This window comes from Chelonia mydas, chromosome 16, assembly GCF_015237465.2.
Source record: "Chelonia mydas isolate rCheMyd1 chromosome 16, rCheMyd1.pri.v2, whole genome shotgun sequence".
Lineage (NCBI taxonomy): Eukaryota > Metazoa > Chordata > Testudines > Cheloniidae > Chelonia > Chelonia mydas.
In genome coordinates this window covers 15,562,909-15,577,897 of record NC_057857.1, presented here as the reverse complement: position 1 = coordinate 15,577,897, position 14,989 = coordinate 15,562,909, and the positions used below count along the sequence as shown (strand labels likewise).

Below are 14,989 nucleotides of genomic sequence, written 5' to 3'. Positions count from 1 at the left end.
TCGAAATGGGACTAGCTGAAAGCGCTCTAACAAACTGTTAACATGCATCAGCAAGATGCATGTAGATTCACACCCCAGCTTGCTGCAGTCTAATTGTTCATGTAGGCAGGCACGAAGTATTAATCACTGTGGTCTCTTCAAAGCAGGGTCCAACCACCTTGGCAAGGTGTTACAGGAAATTTGCACCACCGCTGCCTGTGCTATAGAGTATTGTGTAGTGAGCAGAGGGGCTTTGATCTCCAGGGTAACCAGTCCAGCAGTGAATTCACTGAAAAGGTGACCTACAAAGGGAGCAAAACTCTGTCCAAGAAGTGACACTGAAAGGGTATTTTAATGGGGGGAGAAGAGACCCCTGTAGATTTTTTTTTACCTTAAAACTATCAGGAATATCAAGCTGTGCCTTCCCATTTTTTAGCTGGAAAACCGCATGGTGTCTACACTAGGGAATTTTACCTCAGAAATTCCCCTGGTGGGAGCCCTAACATAGGCCGTTCTCTGGGTTGCCATGTTTTCACTATCGTGTGTGTGAAACTGCTGAAGAATAGGGTTCATTAACATGCTGGTAACACCAGGTATTGCTGTGGGACCTGTTTGGCTAAATTGATGTCAGCCATGACGAGACTTGCTTTTGCAAAATTCTTTGTGTAGAGTAGGCTCTGGAGTTGGGAGCTTTCTCAATCCTCATTGGAGGAGGAGGAGTGGTAGTGTTATAGTCTTTAACAGAGCTTTTTTCCACAAGGTTCATCAGGAGTTTGAATTAAGTAGGTGCTAACAAAAATTGAACTTTAAACAATGAATAAAACCTGTAATTCTAACAAATTTATTTGAGCATAAGCTTACGTGAGCTACAGCTCACTTCTTCGGATGCTGTAGTTCACGAAAGTTTATGCTCAAATTTGTCAGTCTCTAAGGTGCCACAAGTATTCCTTTTCTTTGTGTGAATACAGACTAACACGGCTGCTACTCTGAAACCTATAATTCTGTTATCTGTAGAGTCCTCTGGCAAAAATAGGGTAGACAAGATCTAATATTTCCAATGTGAAAACTTTTTTGTCAAGGAACAATAATGTCAGGTCCCAAAAACCATGACAAAGCAAAAACGGCACAAACAGTGTGTTTCTCCTTTGCAGGTGACCTTAAAAATAAATAAAATATTCAAGCACAGTGCTGAAATATTAAATAGAACGTTTTCATGTTAATCATACCAAATATTATTAATCTATTTCAGTTCAAGTCAAAAGGAAGCTCAAAGTCTTGACAGGAGAAATAAATTTGATCTCTTCCATCTGTGAGTCTATGCAGGGAAGGGAAGTGGCAGAGGGAATAGGAAGACTTTGGAGACTGTTTTAAGATGAAAGAAGTAGTGGCTACCAGGAGGGACTGGAGATATCATTGAGAAGGGAAGCAGCAGCAGTAGAAGCTGGGGGGAGAGAGATTCTCTACAGGGGATTGAAGATGGCAAAGGAAGCCTGGGTAACAACCAAAGTACCTTGTTTAGGGGAGGGCTGGCTGCTGTAGTGGGAACAAGGGATGGAGGAAAACCCACCTTCTTTGTAGTTAGCTTTTTTTTTTTATTATTTCAGCAATTGTCACTTCTTAAAAATAAGAACTAAAGTTCAGTTAAGTGTGTTGGAAGAAATAGTACAGCAACTTAATTTTGTTTCATTATTTAGGTTTCTGGCAAGTCTTCAGCGTCTGAATGTTACAATTACCCGAGCCAGGTACAGCCTCTTCATCCTTGGAAGACTGACAACATTAATGGTAGGTACAGTGTTGTAGTCCGATGCATCTCTGCCTGTTCTCCCTGTTAGTTCAGGTCAAGAATGAGAAAGTGAAAGTCACTCCCAGCCCATCCTTGTGTGAAAGAGGAGTCTGTGTTGGGATAGGGCTGCTCAGTTAAAGCAATCCAATGGTCTGAAAGCTACTCTTGGGCAGAGTCAATTGTCCTTGTGTAATACACAGCCACAGAAGGCTTTCTGAAGGGAGAACTGTATCCATTGTTTCAAGCCAGGCAAGTGAGATGCTGTTCTGTAAAATGGCTTGCAATAAAATTTATCAGTAAAAAATACTGAAAGTATGAGAGGGTAAATCTTCTCCTCAGTGGCAGCATGAACAAGAGCTGGCACTGGCAAGCTCCACAGCCTGAGGGTCAGAATCATCCCCTTTCTTCCCTCCAAAGCCAAACAATAAACCAAACGAAGCTGCCTTCCCCAGTCCTAGTGACTGCTTCAGGTAGGGAGAAGACTAGAGGACCCACCAGGCCCAAATACTCCCCAGATCTGCTCCCCATTCCCTTTAGAGCAGAACTGCATAATATCTCCTGACAGGGCCCTCCATGCCTGAGGAAGAGTTGGTTTTCCGCTCTAGCACATGCTGAGAATGCAAATTAAGCATAAAGAGGCCAGTTTAGTTCCAGATACTGGCTTGTTGATGTTGTCCTTTCACCCCTTTGCTTCCAGAATTTGTTAGATCCTAGGCATGGTGGCATAAAGTCAGGAGGAAAAGGGGAAGATCTTAGCTTATTTCATTGGGATCAAGTGTACTGCACTTGGCCAGTTTTGCGGTTATTAGTCGGCATTGTAATAAGAATCAGGACTGCTGGGACAGTTTAACTACTGTAGCTGGCATTTCTCATTCAGCAGAGAATCAGTAAATGTCCCTGTTCTCATTATATCATTGTCCTTGCATATAGAGACATGTTTCTAATATAATCAATCTAAGAAACCATTAGATTTTACTCATTTAGGAAGCTAAAATGTCTTTTTTTGAATTTGAAATTTTTAAAGGAACACTTTTCGCTTTAAAAAAAAGACACACTTTTGTCTGAATTTTTACTTACACATTTCAAGTAATGCCCAAGATAACCAACTGAAAAAAATTAGATTTTTTTTTCTATTACTTCAGTTTGTTTACCTTATGCACAAAATGCTATCAAATGCACAGTCAGTTTCACAGTTTCCCTGGGATAGTCAGTTTTCCCTGCGTGTGGGTCTTTCACTCCAAAACAGTGGAGAAAAATGTTTTTACAAAACAAGAAAATGTGACTGGACCCCCACAGAAATTGGCAGGGTGGAATCTGGAGCAGGTATAGTAATTGAAACTGCTTAAATTCACCTTTTAAAAATTGCCTATATTTGAAGTTGGTGTCCCTTAAACCAATGGTGTGCAAATTTATCAAATCGTGCCCCCCATTACCATTCAGATAATTTGGCATGCCCCCTCCATTACTTGTAATCTGAAACTTTTTTCGTGCAGAAGTAAGAGTAGCAATGTGTGAAAAGTGGTATTTGTCAATATCACTTTTCACAGAAGTCTTAGCACCTCATTGCCAGCAGCAGCAGAAGTAAGGGTGGCAATTGGGGGCTAGTAAGTCTGCTATGAAAAGTGACATTAACAGAGTTTCTTTGCATCCCTGCCCTAGACAAACTCTTGTACCCCCCGCAGTTTGCACACCACTGCCTTAATTTTTCAAAAAACATATTCTTTTACTGTATCTCATGCACCACGAGGGGGCAATCACACCATATTCTTGTGTTGTATTTGGACAAGGTCGGAGGACCGCTGTCCTGACAATCATAGTTACAGGAGCTGTCAACTTAAATGAGTTTGTACGATGATGGCTAAAAGTATCCTCTCTGTGTTATAGCAGTGGGATGCTGTATTGCTTTTTAATGAAACTTTTACTAAAAATCCTTTCATCCCAGAGCAAGTGTACGTTCAGTTCCCGTGACGGCTATCAGAAGTAAGGTTGTGTGGATTAAAAATAGGACAACATGCATCCTGAGATTCCTGTGTGTGCTATTTGCTAACTATTTTTCTTCTTTCAAGGACAATAAAGACTGGAATAAGCTGATTCAGGATGCTCAGAGAAGAGGCGCTATCATCAAGACTTGTGACAAAAACTATAAAAGGGATGCTGTTAAAATTCTGAAGCTCAAACCAACATTACAGCGGCCACTCTCCTATCCTCCTACTGCTGCGCTGTCAGAGAAAGCTACTCAAATGCAGGCGTGTTTGGGCAGTGATGGGAAGAATAAGGTCCCCAACAGAAAAAGCAGCAATGACTCTGGAATACTCTCGGCCCGTGCTGGCCTGTCAGCACAAGGCAATGGAGTAGTAAGACAGGCACCAGAGTCTCAAGCTTTGGGTTTCAAAGGAGTCACTCTTCCCACGCCAGTGCAGCCTGCTGTTCGAGAGAGACCACGGGATCCAAGACTGGCTAGGAGGGCAGAAGCGACAGGGAAGGAGCAGGCCTCCAAGAATAGCAATCCATCAGCCCTGAGCAATCCAGATGTGACATTGTCACGGGGACCTGATGCATCGGCAGCCCACTGGGGTCAGATCAGCACCGTGCAGCCTACTGTCTCCAAGGTGGAAGATTCCAACAAACCCAACCAAACTGTAAGACAGCCGGACATGCCTTTCACTGCTTCCCATACAGTTAGGCAGGACCATGACTGGAGAGTTTCTGTCTCCTCAAAAGAGGCAAGAACTGGCAGTAAAGAAGACCAGAAAGGTAATGAGTGGAGCAAAGACAAGGACTATCGGACCCCTGCAAGCAGAAGAGCATTGGAACAACCCCCAGAGAACAAAGACTTGAGTGAGGCCAAGAGGAGGAAGGTCTCCTATTAGCTGAAATCTTTCTAGGATCCGCTGCGGCTGGCAGCCTTGCCCCCACTATATAAGCCCCTTCAAAACCTATCCCTGCCCTTAAAAATATGGACTATATTTAAAAAAAATAAATATCTAGTTCACCTGGAACTCCTTCATATTGCTACTTTTCTACTAACAGATCCAGTTTTTCCCATCCCATCACTGACTGTTGGGTGAATTCATACCTGAAAAATCATATCCTTGGAGCTTTTGAACTGAAAAGTTGGGGAATTGCGCCATATGTAATGGCAATAAGTTTGAACTATGATCCTAGGAAGTGAAGTGCTGTAAATGTTGAATTGATGTATATTTGTATAGCATACAAAATTATTTTAAGATTTAATTCAGCAAGCGTATTGCTGCTTGTTTCCGTGCCCGAAAGCTGATTTCAGAGTGGAGCAAATTTTTTTTATAAAAAAAAAAACCAAAAAACTGAGAGAAAACCTCACCAGAAATTTTTGGTAAGTCTAGTTTCTTTAATAGCAAATGGGACATTTTGAAAAGGCTGAGAGGGTGGTAACGGGTCAGATGGCTTTTGATTCTTTCTGAAATTCCACTGGTATCTCGTGGAAGACAGTGAGAAGGGGGTGTGTGTGCGTGAATGTTCAACAGAATTCTACATATGGTGTGTATATATATAATTTTTTTTATTTCACTTCCCCATTTTTTCATAGGAACAAAATATCCTTGGTTCATGCAGATGTGCCTTGAGTCTTACTTTTGGTCTTTTTTCTTCTGCTGTTGTCCTTAGCCCTCTGATTGTGACATCAGTTTATTGCAGTTTGAGTCTATAGACTGATGGCACTAACTGTGGCTCAAGACACTGAGCTCCCACTGAAGTCGGTAGTAGTTGAGGATGGTCAGATTACATGAGCCTGGCTCCAAGTGAGGAATAAGCAGCAGAAGTTTTTGAAATCTTTATCAAAGATCCAGTCCATGCTTGATGATGATGATGATACTTGGCTTGCTTGGTAACAGAGCGCTTTGAGATCTGCAGAGATGCTAGCTATATAAGAGCTGAGTATGATTATTACTATTACTGGATTCTGTTTACTCTGTAGATGTAGAATATCTAACTGGTAAATGAATAAAACTGCAATAACTAATTTTTTAAAAACAAAAAAAAGCCCTACTCATGTGCATGTTTTCGTAACCGAACCAAAAAAAGAAGTGCAAGTGGAGTTGTTTCTAAATAGAATGTGTTCAGAGTAAGGCATTAGTTGCTCTTTGAGGAATATCATGAATGTCTAAGTGTATAAAGAAAGTGAATAACATCTGTTAGGCATACTATCTGTTTTGCATAGAGACAATACAGAGCTCATGTTTTGTTTGCGTGTGTTTATTTAGCACTTTGACGATCTGTCACTGGCTAGAGCCAAAAGTAGTGTGGGCAAGCAAGGTGCAAATTTTTTCTGTGGACCTTTGATGATGATGCAGCTCATTTTCAACTTACAAATACCTCTACTATGGCTTTTCTGAGTTTGATTTGAGAACAGATTACCATGGTATGCCAAATCATTTCATGTTGTGGACAACACCTCAGAACTAGAAGGAAGCCATCAAACTTGCTTTATACGTGAGCTCTTGTGAGATAGAACCCAGCTTTCTTAAGATGCAAAATTAAGACCTAGCTCCATTAAATTAATGGGAGCAGGTTCTCGGCACATCTACTGAATGACTTATGCCCACCACTGCACATGAGTGTTTTGATTCCGTTACCATGCTGGTCTTTCCAGTTTCACCACAACATAAGAAAATGGGCTAAACAATTGTGCCAATGGTTTTGTTTAGGTTTCCCTCCTGATACTTTCATTGCAGTGATTAATGTTGCCTTCTTCCTTTCATACTGACAAACAGCTGTGTGGTGGTGGTGGTCACAGCAAAATATAGAGATGACATAACTACTGTAAGAATAACAGGACAGTAGCCTACGTGGTAAACTGTAAATTGAACTGGTATGAATTCACCTATCTGAGCTTGAAATAGATGGGCTTTACTAGTGACAGCTGAGTGATAGGTATTTTGGAAGGCTATATCTCCTGTATCGGCATGGCACAGCTCATGACCTGCTGTACTCTATTACAGTGATGGTAAAGAGAATAAATGGGCTAAATTCTGCCCTTAGATAGGCACAAGAAATAACGCCAATAACAGATGTTGCCCACAAAATTTGAGGGCAATATTTCACCTCAAAGCTTTGTTTCATATGTGTACTACATTAATTGCTAGCACTGTACGCACCTTAAACTGTCATGAAAGTCGTTCAGAGTAGTGTATGATGTAACTTGCGTTTGCACGGAGTAGAGCTGTTAGAATGAGCTGCTTGTTGTCATACATTAGAGATCTCTGTATAACTCCTAGTTGAGATTCATGCCCTGTGTGTATCTATATCTAGGCTAAATAGGAACACTTTGAAATACGGTCTCCCTTATAAACCTGTTGTATCGGTGCAGTATTGGTTAAAAAGGCAGGGTTAATCAGCTAACCGATGTAGTTCCTATAGTTATGGAAACCATGCAGTGTATATTCATGTAAAAAAACTGAAGACAAAGTCAGTCTAAATCAGGGAATGCTTTTCTAACGATTAACTGGAAAACTGTTTTTGTCAAGCAAATCTTCGAACTCTTCCAGTCTCCTTTTTGTCAAATCAGCTGCACATTCCAGAATGTAAGTTCTGTCCTGAAAATGACGCTTGTCAGGTGCTGGAAGGAATTTTATTCTGATGTCTTACATTGCCTTTGTGGCATTACATCACCCATGCTTTGTATATTTTATATCTCCTGCCTCTGTATAGGGAGAGGTGATGAGCTGTGCAATTTTTACTACACAGGGATAAGTGGCTTGTGCGTGCCTATCTGGACCCAGTAAATCCTGTATTACACGCACTGTTGCTTACTGGAGTTGTATAACTTCTCAATAAACCCTGTTTGATTGAGAGACTGCAGTACCGTTCCAGTTTACTCCCTCAGCTGATACAAGGTTTTATTGCCTTTACTTGCTTTGTATCTGTCGCCGCTTTGTCCATCATTTCTCTGCACTAGCTCATTCCTGCCACATCAGTCTGTTAATGCTCTATTTTGTTTTTGAATAAAAAACGTTTGAGTTGAGTTTGCCCTTTATGTTAAGCATTTTTCTCGTTATGCATAGCCCAGAATTGGTTGCTTTTAGTAAAAATGAGAGTTCATGTGGAATAGATTAAGTTTTTAATTAGTATTTTTCTTCCAGCTATATACATAACACTTAGTGTAACCAGCAGGCAAACTGTGATCCAAGGCACTTTCTTCACTTTGAGAGTTTAGACTAAATGTATTACAAAAATAAAACCTATGCCAAGATGCACACTGATATGGTGCAATTTTAACGTATTTTCACCTCAACTGTTTCTTTTGCCCATGCATCATGTAATCAACCTTTTAGTAGAGACCGATGAACATACATGCAATCTACATTATGTTGTTGTTTTGTTTTCTCCTCCTTTGACTGATCTGGCCAATCCCTCAACTATGCAAGTAGTCTCGTACTAGTCTTTCTCATGTATTTTTGTTTCAGAACTAGTAAGTGGCAGAAGAGCCATCGGAAGACCCCTGCCCACCCTCTTGCACGTGTATTGCTTAGATGAATCATTAATTAATGAATGTATGGAAGACTGACTGCATGTATTTTAATGTGAAGCAGTTTAATTTGGTCTTTGGACCAAATGAGTTTGGAGGAAGAAACTTTAAATGTTTGTGAATCAATGGCTTCTGTTTTTTTTTCCAGCTCATTGGCTTAATTTTCAGTGCTATAGCAGCTCCTTTGTGGTGCTTGTCATTTTTATCTCTGAATAATAGAATGGGAATCCCTTGTGCGTATAAGTGCTGAAATATACTCTGTCCAGAATAGGTGGCCTTCTTGTGAAGGTGGCAGAGAATTCTCCTTAGAGGAGAATCAGACACTGTCTGTTAAGGCGGTATCCAAACATTGCCTAATACGAGTATCTTCCTTTTGCAGATTTCACTGCAGTTATACAGGATACAGCACCATAACCTCAGTCTGGCACTCAAGGTACCTCCCTTCATGGTATCTATACAGAGGTCAGATTTACTAGCCAGATAAAAGCAATAACCCAGTTCAGGAAATGTAGTCATACCTGGTACCTTAACTTTTTGTCACTTGTGTGAAGTGCTTGGCATTTGACTGTTACAAGTGCACCCAAAGCCTACTTAACTAAATTTACTGGAAGGGGGAAGGTGTCCACATGAAATTTAAAAAAAAAAAAAAAAAAGTGTCCCACTGTCAGTAACACAGATCCAGCTCCCACTGTAGCAATGTTAGGTGCCCTATAGTAGACAAGGCTCTCATGGCCATGTATTTTTAACATTTTCTGTCTAACTCTGCTTTGACTAGATCTAAACCACACGCCATTAAAAACAGCAGCAGCCCCCAGGGCCTTGTCTGCTTTCGAGCTCTCAAAGCCACTAAAACCGGGAAAGTGGTGGAAGAATTTTCAGAAGAAAACTCTAATGTAGACAAGTCACATGTGGCTTGCTGATTTGAAGGCAACTTGGTCCAGTGAACAAAACAAAGGAGTGGGCATTGAGGTATCTGGGTTTGAGTTGTGCTACTGACTCAGAGGGTAACATAGCGCAAGCCGCTTATCCTCTGTGCCTGTTGCCCAGTGTCTAAAATGGAAGTAATTCTTCCCCTTCTTTATGAAGGGTCTTGATCTCTACTGATGCCATGTAAGTGCCAAGTATTGTGTATTTCCAGGTCAAAACAAGTGATGAGGCTAGAGAGCATGTTCCAGTAAATGAAGGGTAAGAAAAGATTTATAAGTATGTTGTAGTTCCCTTTTTAAAGCAAGTGTTAAAAGTGCAGGGACTTCAGTCTTTTTTTTTTTAAAGCAACCATTGGAATGTGCAAGCTGCTATCTATACTTTAAAATTAGGGCATGACATTGTTCTTGTGGTTGACAGCTGAAGGCTAGTTGGTCATTTGCAGACTATATTTACTCTAGCAATATCACAACAACCAGAAACATGTTTCTAAAATGGCAAGACACTCTCCTCTATGCTGCATGGATAAATAATTCAGAGATGAAACAAACTGCTATATTGTAATTGGGATTTATGGTGCTAAACCGTAGAATACAACTTCTGTCCACAAAGGCTCCATTCCCAAGTCATATATAAGGCCTTTCTAAATCCCTGGAAAAATCCATTGCACTGTTTTCAGTGCAAATAAATCTAAACTAAGCAGTGAGTTGTATATTAAATGCCTCTGAAAGATGAAGCCTGTTAGCCATGTGCTCCTGTCTGCTAAGGTACAGACTCCCTTCCCATTAGTGTCCAGGAAGATCATGGGGAGTGAGAGGTAAATTTATCTTGTACACTTGTTACATCTGGTATGGTTCAGCATGTATAAAACTTGCTTTCTAGACTGGCATATGTGACACTGCCCAGTGCAGTCTTACTTAATTGCTGTATCAAATAGAGAATTTGCTCTTCTGCAGTGGGATTCAGTGCAATCTGGACCTGAGGACCGTTACTGATTTCCGCTCTCTCCCCACTTTAAACTCCTAGATCACTGCAGAGTTGCATGGGGTTTCCTTCAGAGTCTATCACTCCTGCTCCTGGCTAACTGAGGGTCACTTTAGAGCCACTTTGCGAAATTCTCAGCAATCTTTAGAGTTCCCCACCATTATGGCCCATGACAACAGATTTTTGACATTCCTGTCCCCCCCCTTTTTCCACCCTTACACTCCCCCACCCCAAAACCAACACTTTTTCTGGGCAAGCAAAACTGTACATGTGTACTTTAGAGCAACTTGAAACTCTCCTCTGCCCCTGGTGCCTAAATGTGCCACTCCCAACCAATCCTTACGTGGCCCCAGCAAAGCACTCCAGGTCTGGCCATGGACTAGGAACATTTCCTAGAAGATGCTGCTTTAAGTATCTTTAGTGCCTAACTCTTATCTTATTTAGAACTAAGAAAACACTGAGTTCTGCTTTTATTTACACTTGGGGCATTTCATGAAAGCCAATTAAAGCACAAAATGTTGCTGATGGGACAAAGTGCTGATAGCATGTGCTGAGTCCCTTTAATGGTCTGTATTTCCCCCTTTCAGATAAACTGTCCATTTCCTAACCATTTAAAAAAGAACAACTGTCCTGTGTGGCTCTCACAAATTCTAGCAAATGTAGATTTTCCCTGTCTTCAGCTGAGAATGAATATGGTTAAAAGCTTTCTTGGGTGAGTGAATTTGTGCATAAACCCAAACAACTGATTTTTTTCTTCTTTTCTGTAGCTATGGTGATAGATTCATACTGGCGGCACTATTTAATCATGCCAGACAACAGGTCTAGGATTGCAGATTTTTTGGTGGCTTTTATTTGGGTAAACAGATTTGTTATGACACCACCAAATAGTTAAAGTTGGAATACAATTTGAGGTAAATAGGAAAAACAAAGGTCTGTCTTAATGCTTGTTTAAAGAGGTCAGCATTTTGCAGACTGGTATAATTTTAAAAATAAACAGGCAAACCAACTTAAAACGTTAATGTGAGTAGATTTTTCTAGGAGGGTGCTGGTGCCTTTTAAGGATTTTTTTTTTTTTGTTAGCTTTCCCACAACTAATATTTCCCTGCCTATTTAAAAGCATAAACTTTTGCTTCATGAATGACTGCAGCTTCTGTATGGGTCTTCCAGAATGTGAACATTCATCAGTGGCATGTACCTAAGATGAAGGATGTTTCTTCTTTTTGTATTATAGTAAAGCTATTTCTCCTCTGTGTGGATACTTGTCTTGCATGTTACCTTTTGTCAATATGCTCAAAGCACTGAAGTTCTCAAAGCTTTGAAAAACATTTCCTTTTTTAAACGCTGAATTTGTGATTGGGGAGATGCGTTTTCAGTTGTATGTCCTTCCTGGCTGCATGAGTGCTAAATTTTAAAATGAAAATGGGCTTTCTAAAACAGGACCAACCATAGCAGCTTTGAGTCTGTCTTTATGAGGGGACCAGAACTCCTCCCCTTGCTTTCTAACTGGCTATTTGGAGTTGTCCTAACCAAAGTCCATGGATCATTTATTTTGCCTTTGAGACAATTCCTTGGTGTCCGTGTTTTCCTATGGTTAGATTACTTTAGCGAGGCATCCTCTTCTGTCTAGGTAGGTATTTATAAAGAGCCCAATACTAGGTGATCGGTACCATGGTTTTTTCCTTTTTTTTTTTTTTTGCATCATGACTTCAGCAGCTGTAACGTGTGTTGTATCCCCCTTGTGGCTACTCTAAAGGATAACAGCCTACTTTTGTTACTAGCTAAGGAGGAGCTGCTTCGGCTCAAGTTATAGAAGCCCGTGTGTTGGTACTGAAGGTACGTGGTCTAAACCCTGCTGCCAACCTGTGGTGAGAGGGTCAGAACATCATTACTGCTTATTTCTCTCAAGCCATGCAAGGAAGCCAGCGACATCTTTTGAAGAATGCTGTCTAATGCAATACTGCCTCCTGTCCAGCAGCCATTTGCACATAGTCTCTAGCTGGTCAGTTCCCAACAGTGCCACCCTTGATTGTTTTTTCCCCCCCTATGGAAGCTTTGTGTTGCTGTTATAAATGTTCCGACTTCCAGTGCAGTAAAGCCACTTGAGCACAGAGCGGGGGCTCCAGTAGCTGTGGAGTCTGTCTGGGGAAATGGTTTTATGAAGTAGTAAATTATTTGCAGTTGCTTATAATCTAATTTCCTAGAGAAATAGTAGCGGCTGAACAGGGAAATGTGTATTTTCCCCCTCCAGATGTGCTTTTAAGGTCTTGATTTAGTTATAGACTCTCCTATAAAAACTACTTGCAAGAATTGTAACTCATGGGGACTTCATGTGGTAGAGCAAGAACAAATGGTAGCAACAAGCAGCATCTAGCCAATTTTAGACAATGTACAGCTGCACCAAAGAAAAGGAGAGAATGCCTCTGCCAACAAGTTCATGAAGTTGGCAGTACTTAAACTCCCTGTACCTAAAGGGTCAGTTCAGCCCTTCTCCCCTTCTGTGCTGGATTGAATCAAGTTCCATGCTCTTCGTATGTGAGATCTTTCATATGAAAAAATGAGCTCAAAGGAAACAAGACCTCTGGATTTAATGATTCCATGATACTGTTTTCATTGAAGGAGAGAATTTTTCCTGTCTCTACTCAGGTTTTCCCCTTCTTTTACAAAGTAGTGGTCCTTTGCCATCCTCCACTGCAGCAGTGGCTACATTTCAGTGGTTCTAGTTTGTATATAGTTTTTGAAATAGAGGGCTGAAAGATTCAAAGTGTGGTGTTTTCAGACCTGGAGTACTCCCACTGCTGGGTACAAGCTATGGCTTAGAGCCGCAAAGTGGGAAGTAGGGGCGGTTCCTATATGAAGAGTATCAAAAGAGGAGAGATGTTGATCTGGGAAAGGGCAGTAGCATGATACTTTGGGTAAGGATACTAGAAATGGAAAATGCCAGTGGAGGACTGGTGGAAAAACAACTTCTGAACTACCTCAGGCTGAAACCAGAGCATTGGAGTTGCTCAGGGAGCAAGAGATCTAAAGCATTCAGCTGGGGGATCAAACTGATTGCTCAGTTTGCAAATTATATCACGTATTGCTTCAGAATTCTCCAGCCCCCTTCCATGTGAATGTCTTAAAATACTTCCCCCTATGTAGCATGTCCATGAGCTTTAAATCCCTTCCCATATTTGAACTAACACCTGTAAGTTTACATTGAAGTCCAAGGTTGTGCCTGCTTGTGGCTTCAATAAAATTTAAATTCCTTAGATCTTAAAGACAAAACAAACCCCCAGAGGGTGCACCTTGGTATTTGAGTCAGAAAACACAAGAGGACATCATGTATCAAAAAATAAGTCTTTACCTGTAATTAACTCTGCACGCAAAGGAAAACATGGTGGTCAAGCAGCAATTAATAGTTGCTTTACTGTAGGATTATACACCAGAATCAAATGCTCATGGTAAAATGTCCCTTTAGGTTGTAGTCCTTTTATAGCATTTAATTCAAACAAAAATAATTTTCTACCAAAAAAGTATTTGAACCGTACACTATACGGAAATGCCTGGATAAGACATTGCACTCTGATATACCATGCGCACAATGGCCTTTTTGTTCTGGTCAAGTGCAAGAAAAGGAAATAAAAATCCAACAACAAAAATACAAAACTTAATAAATTCAGCAACTAGACTTGTAGGCAACGGTATCTCTAGGGTCCGCCAGGTCAACAATGAAACATGGGACTATGTAGCGAGGATGGACCAAAGAGTCCCCCAGGGATGCCTTGGACTCCAGTCTCTAGTGCCATGGGGCTCTGGAGCAATTAGGACTGGCTCTTTCAAAACAAGAAAGAAAATCAAACTACTGAAAAGTTTTTTTTTTAAAAAAAATCCTTGGATTGCGGCACTGTTTTGGCAGGGTCCCCCATGCCCTGGAACCAGAGCCCCCTGTGCGAAATGGGGAACGAGTCACTGCTTTTAAGGAAGTGTGTGTGACAGGAGTCCTTTCTAATGACAGCAAGGTACTGCCGCTTCTGCACAACGGCTGTCACAGTTCTCGCCCTGCAGCTCAGCAGCCAAGTCCATGCTGCAGCCACCTCTGTCCGGGGCGTGGATGTTTGAGCAAGGCTGCTGCTGGTGGAGCGACAGGAGTCAGCCCCTGAGGGGCTGTGCCTCCCTGTGGACAGGGGCCTGAATGACGTCATGGGAGTCCTAGAGTAAAGGAAGGCTGAGGAGGTGGTGCTATGGAGGGCTACCTATGACCTTAGTCTCCTCGCCTCCTCTCTCCCCCCGCCCCCTCTCCCTCATGATGCACCTTGACTTGGCTCCCTTGTGTTTGCAATTCAAAAGTCCAAGCGTCACAGCTGGAGGATGAGTGCACTAATGAGGAAGAGGGTTAGGCTGAGGTATGTGCTGGAGGCAGAATTGCAGGCCTTGTTGTCAGAGTCACACTTGGATTGCTCACACAGGACGCCTTTGTAGCCAGCAGGGCAGATGCATCTCTGGTTCTGGTAGCAGGTGCCACCATTCTGGCAAATCAAGAGCTCCTCGTCACAGACATTGGCTGCAAGGTGAAGAGGGAAGAAAGAACATGGGGAATTACTCCTGGATACCTACAGCCCTGGGGCCTTAAGATTCTGCCCTGTGCTATAACAAAGGTTTATTGCCTTCAATTTAATTAAGGGGTGTTGAAGGCTACACCACTGGGCTGCCATCAGGAACAAGGTGTAGCTGAAAAAGCCTGGGTTAAAACTGTAACTAGAATGTGTGGAAAGAATAGGAGGACTTGTGGCACCTTAGAGACTAACAAATGTATCAGAGCATCAGCTTTCGTGGGC

The 14,989-nt window shown here is 41.6% G+C and overlaps 2 protein-coding genes across 12 annotated transcripts in view; one reads left to right on the top strand and one right to left on the bottom strand.

Annotated features, from left to right (window-relative positions):
* SETX (senataxin) overlaps nt 1-7,760 on the top strand; it is a 48,848-nt gene extending 41,088 nt beyond the window's left edge. For 7 of the 10 annotated variants that reach the window (XM_043530068.1, XM_037879985.2, XM_037879986.2 and 4 more), the window contains 3 exons: nt 1,229-1,288; nt 1,674-1,761; nt 3,829-7,760. In XM_043530068.1, coding sequence (XP_043386003.1) covers nt 1,229-1,288; nt 1,674-1,761; nt 3,829-4,632 — 952 coding nt within the window. In that variant the 3' untranslated portion in view covers nt 4,633-7,760. The remainder of the gene's footprint in view (nt 1-1,228; nt 1,289-1,673; nt 1,762-3,828) is intronic. The other 3 variants (XM_043530069.1, XM_037879990.2, XM_037879982.2) reach the window with 1 other exon arrangement.
* NTNG2 (netrin G2) overlaps nt 5,575-14,989 on the bottom strand; it is a 79,968-nt gene continuing 70,553 nt past the window's right edge. For both annotated transcript variants that reach the window (XM_043530072.1, XM_007061040.4), the window contains one exon: nt 5,575-14,715. In XM_043530072.1, the coding sequence (XP_043386007.1) occupies nt 14,510-14,715 (206 nt within the window). In that variant the 3' untranslated portion in view covers nt 5,575-14,509. The remainder of the gene's footprint in view (nt 14,716-14,989) is intronic.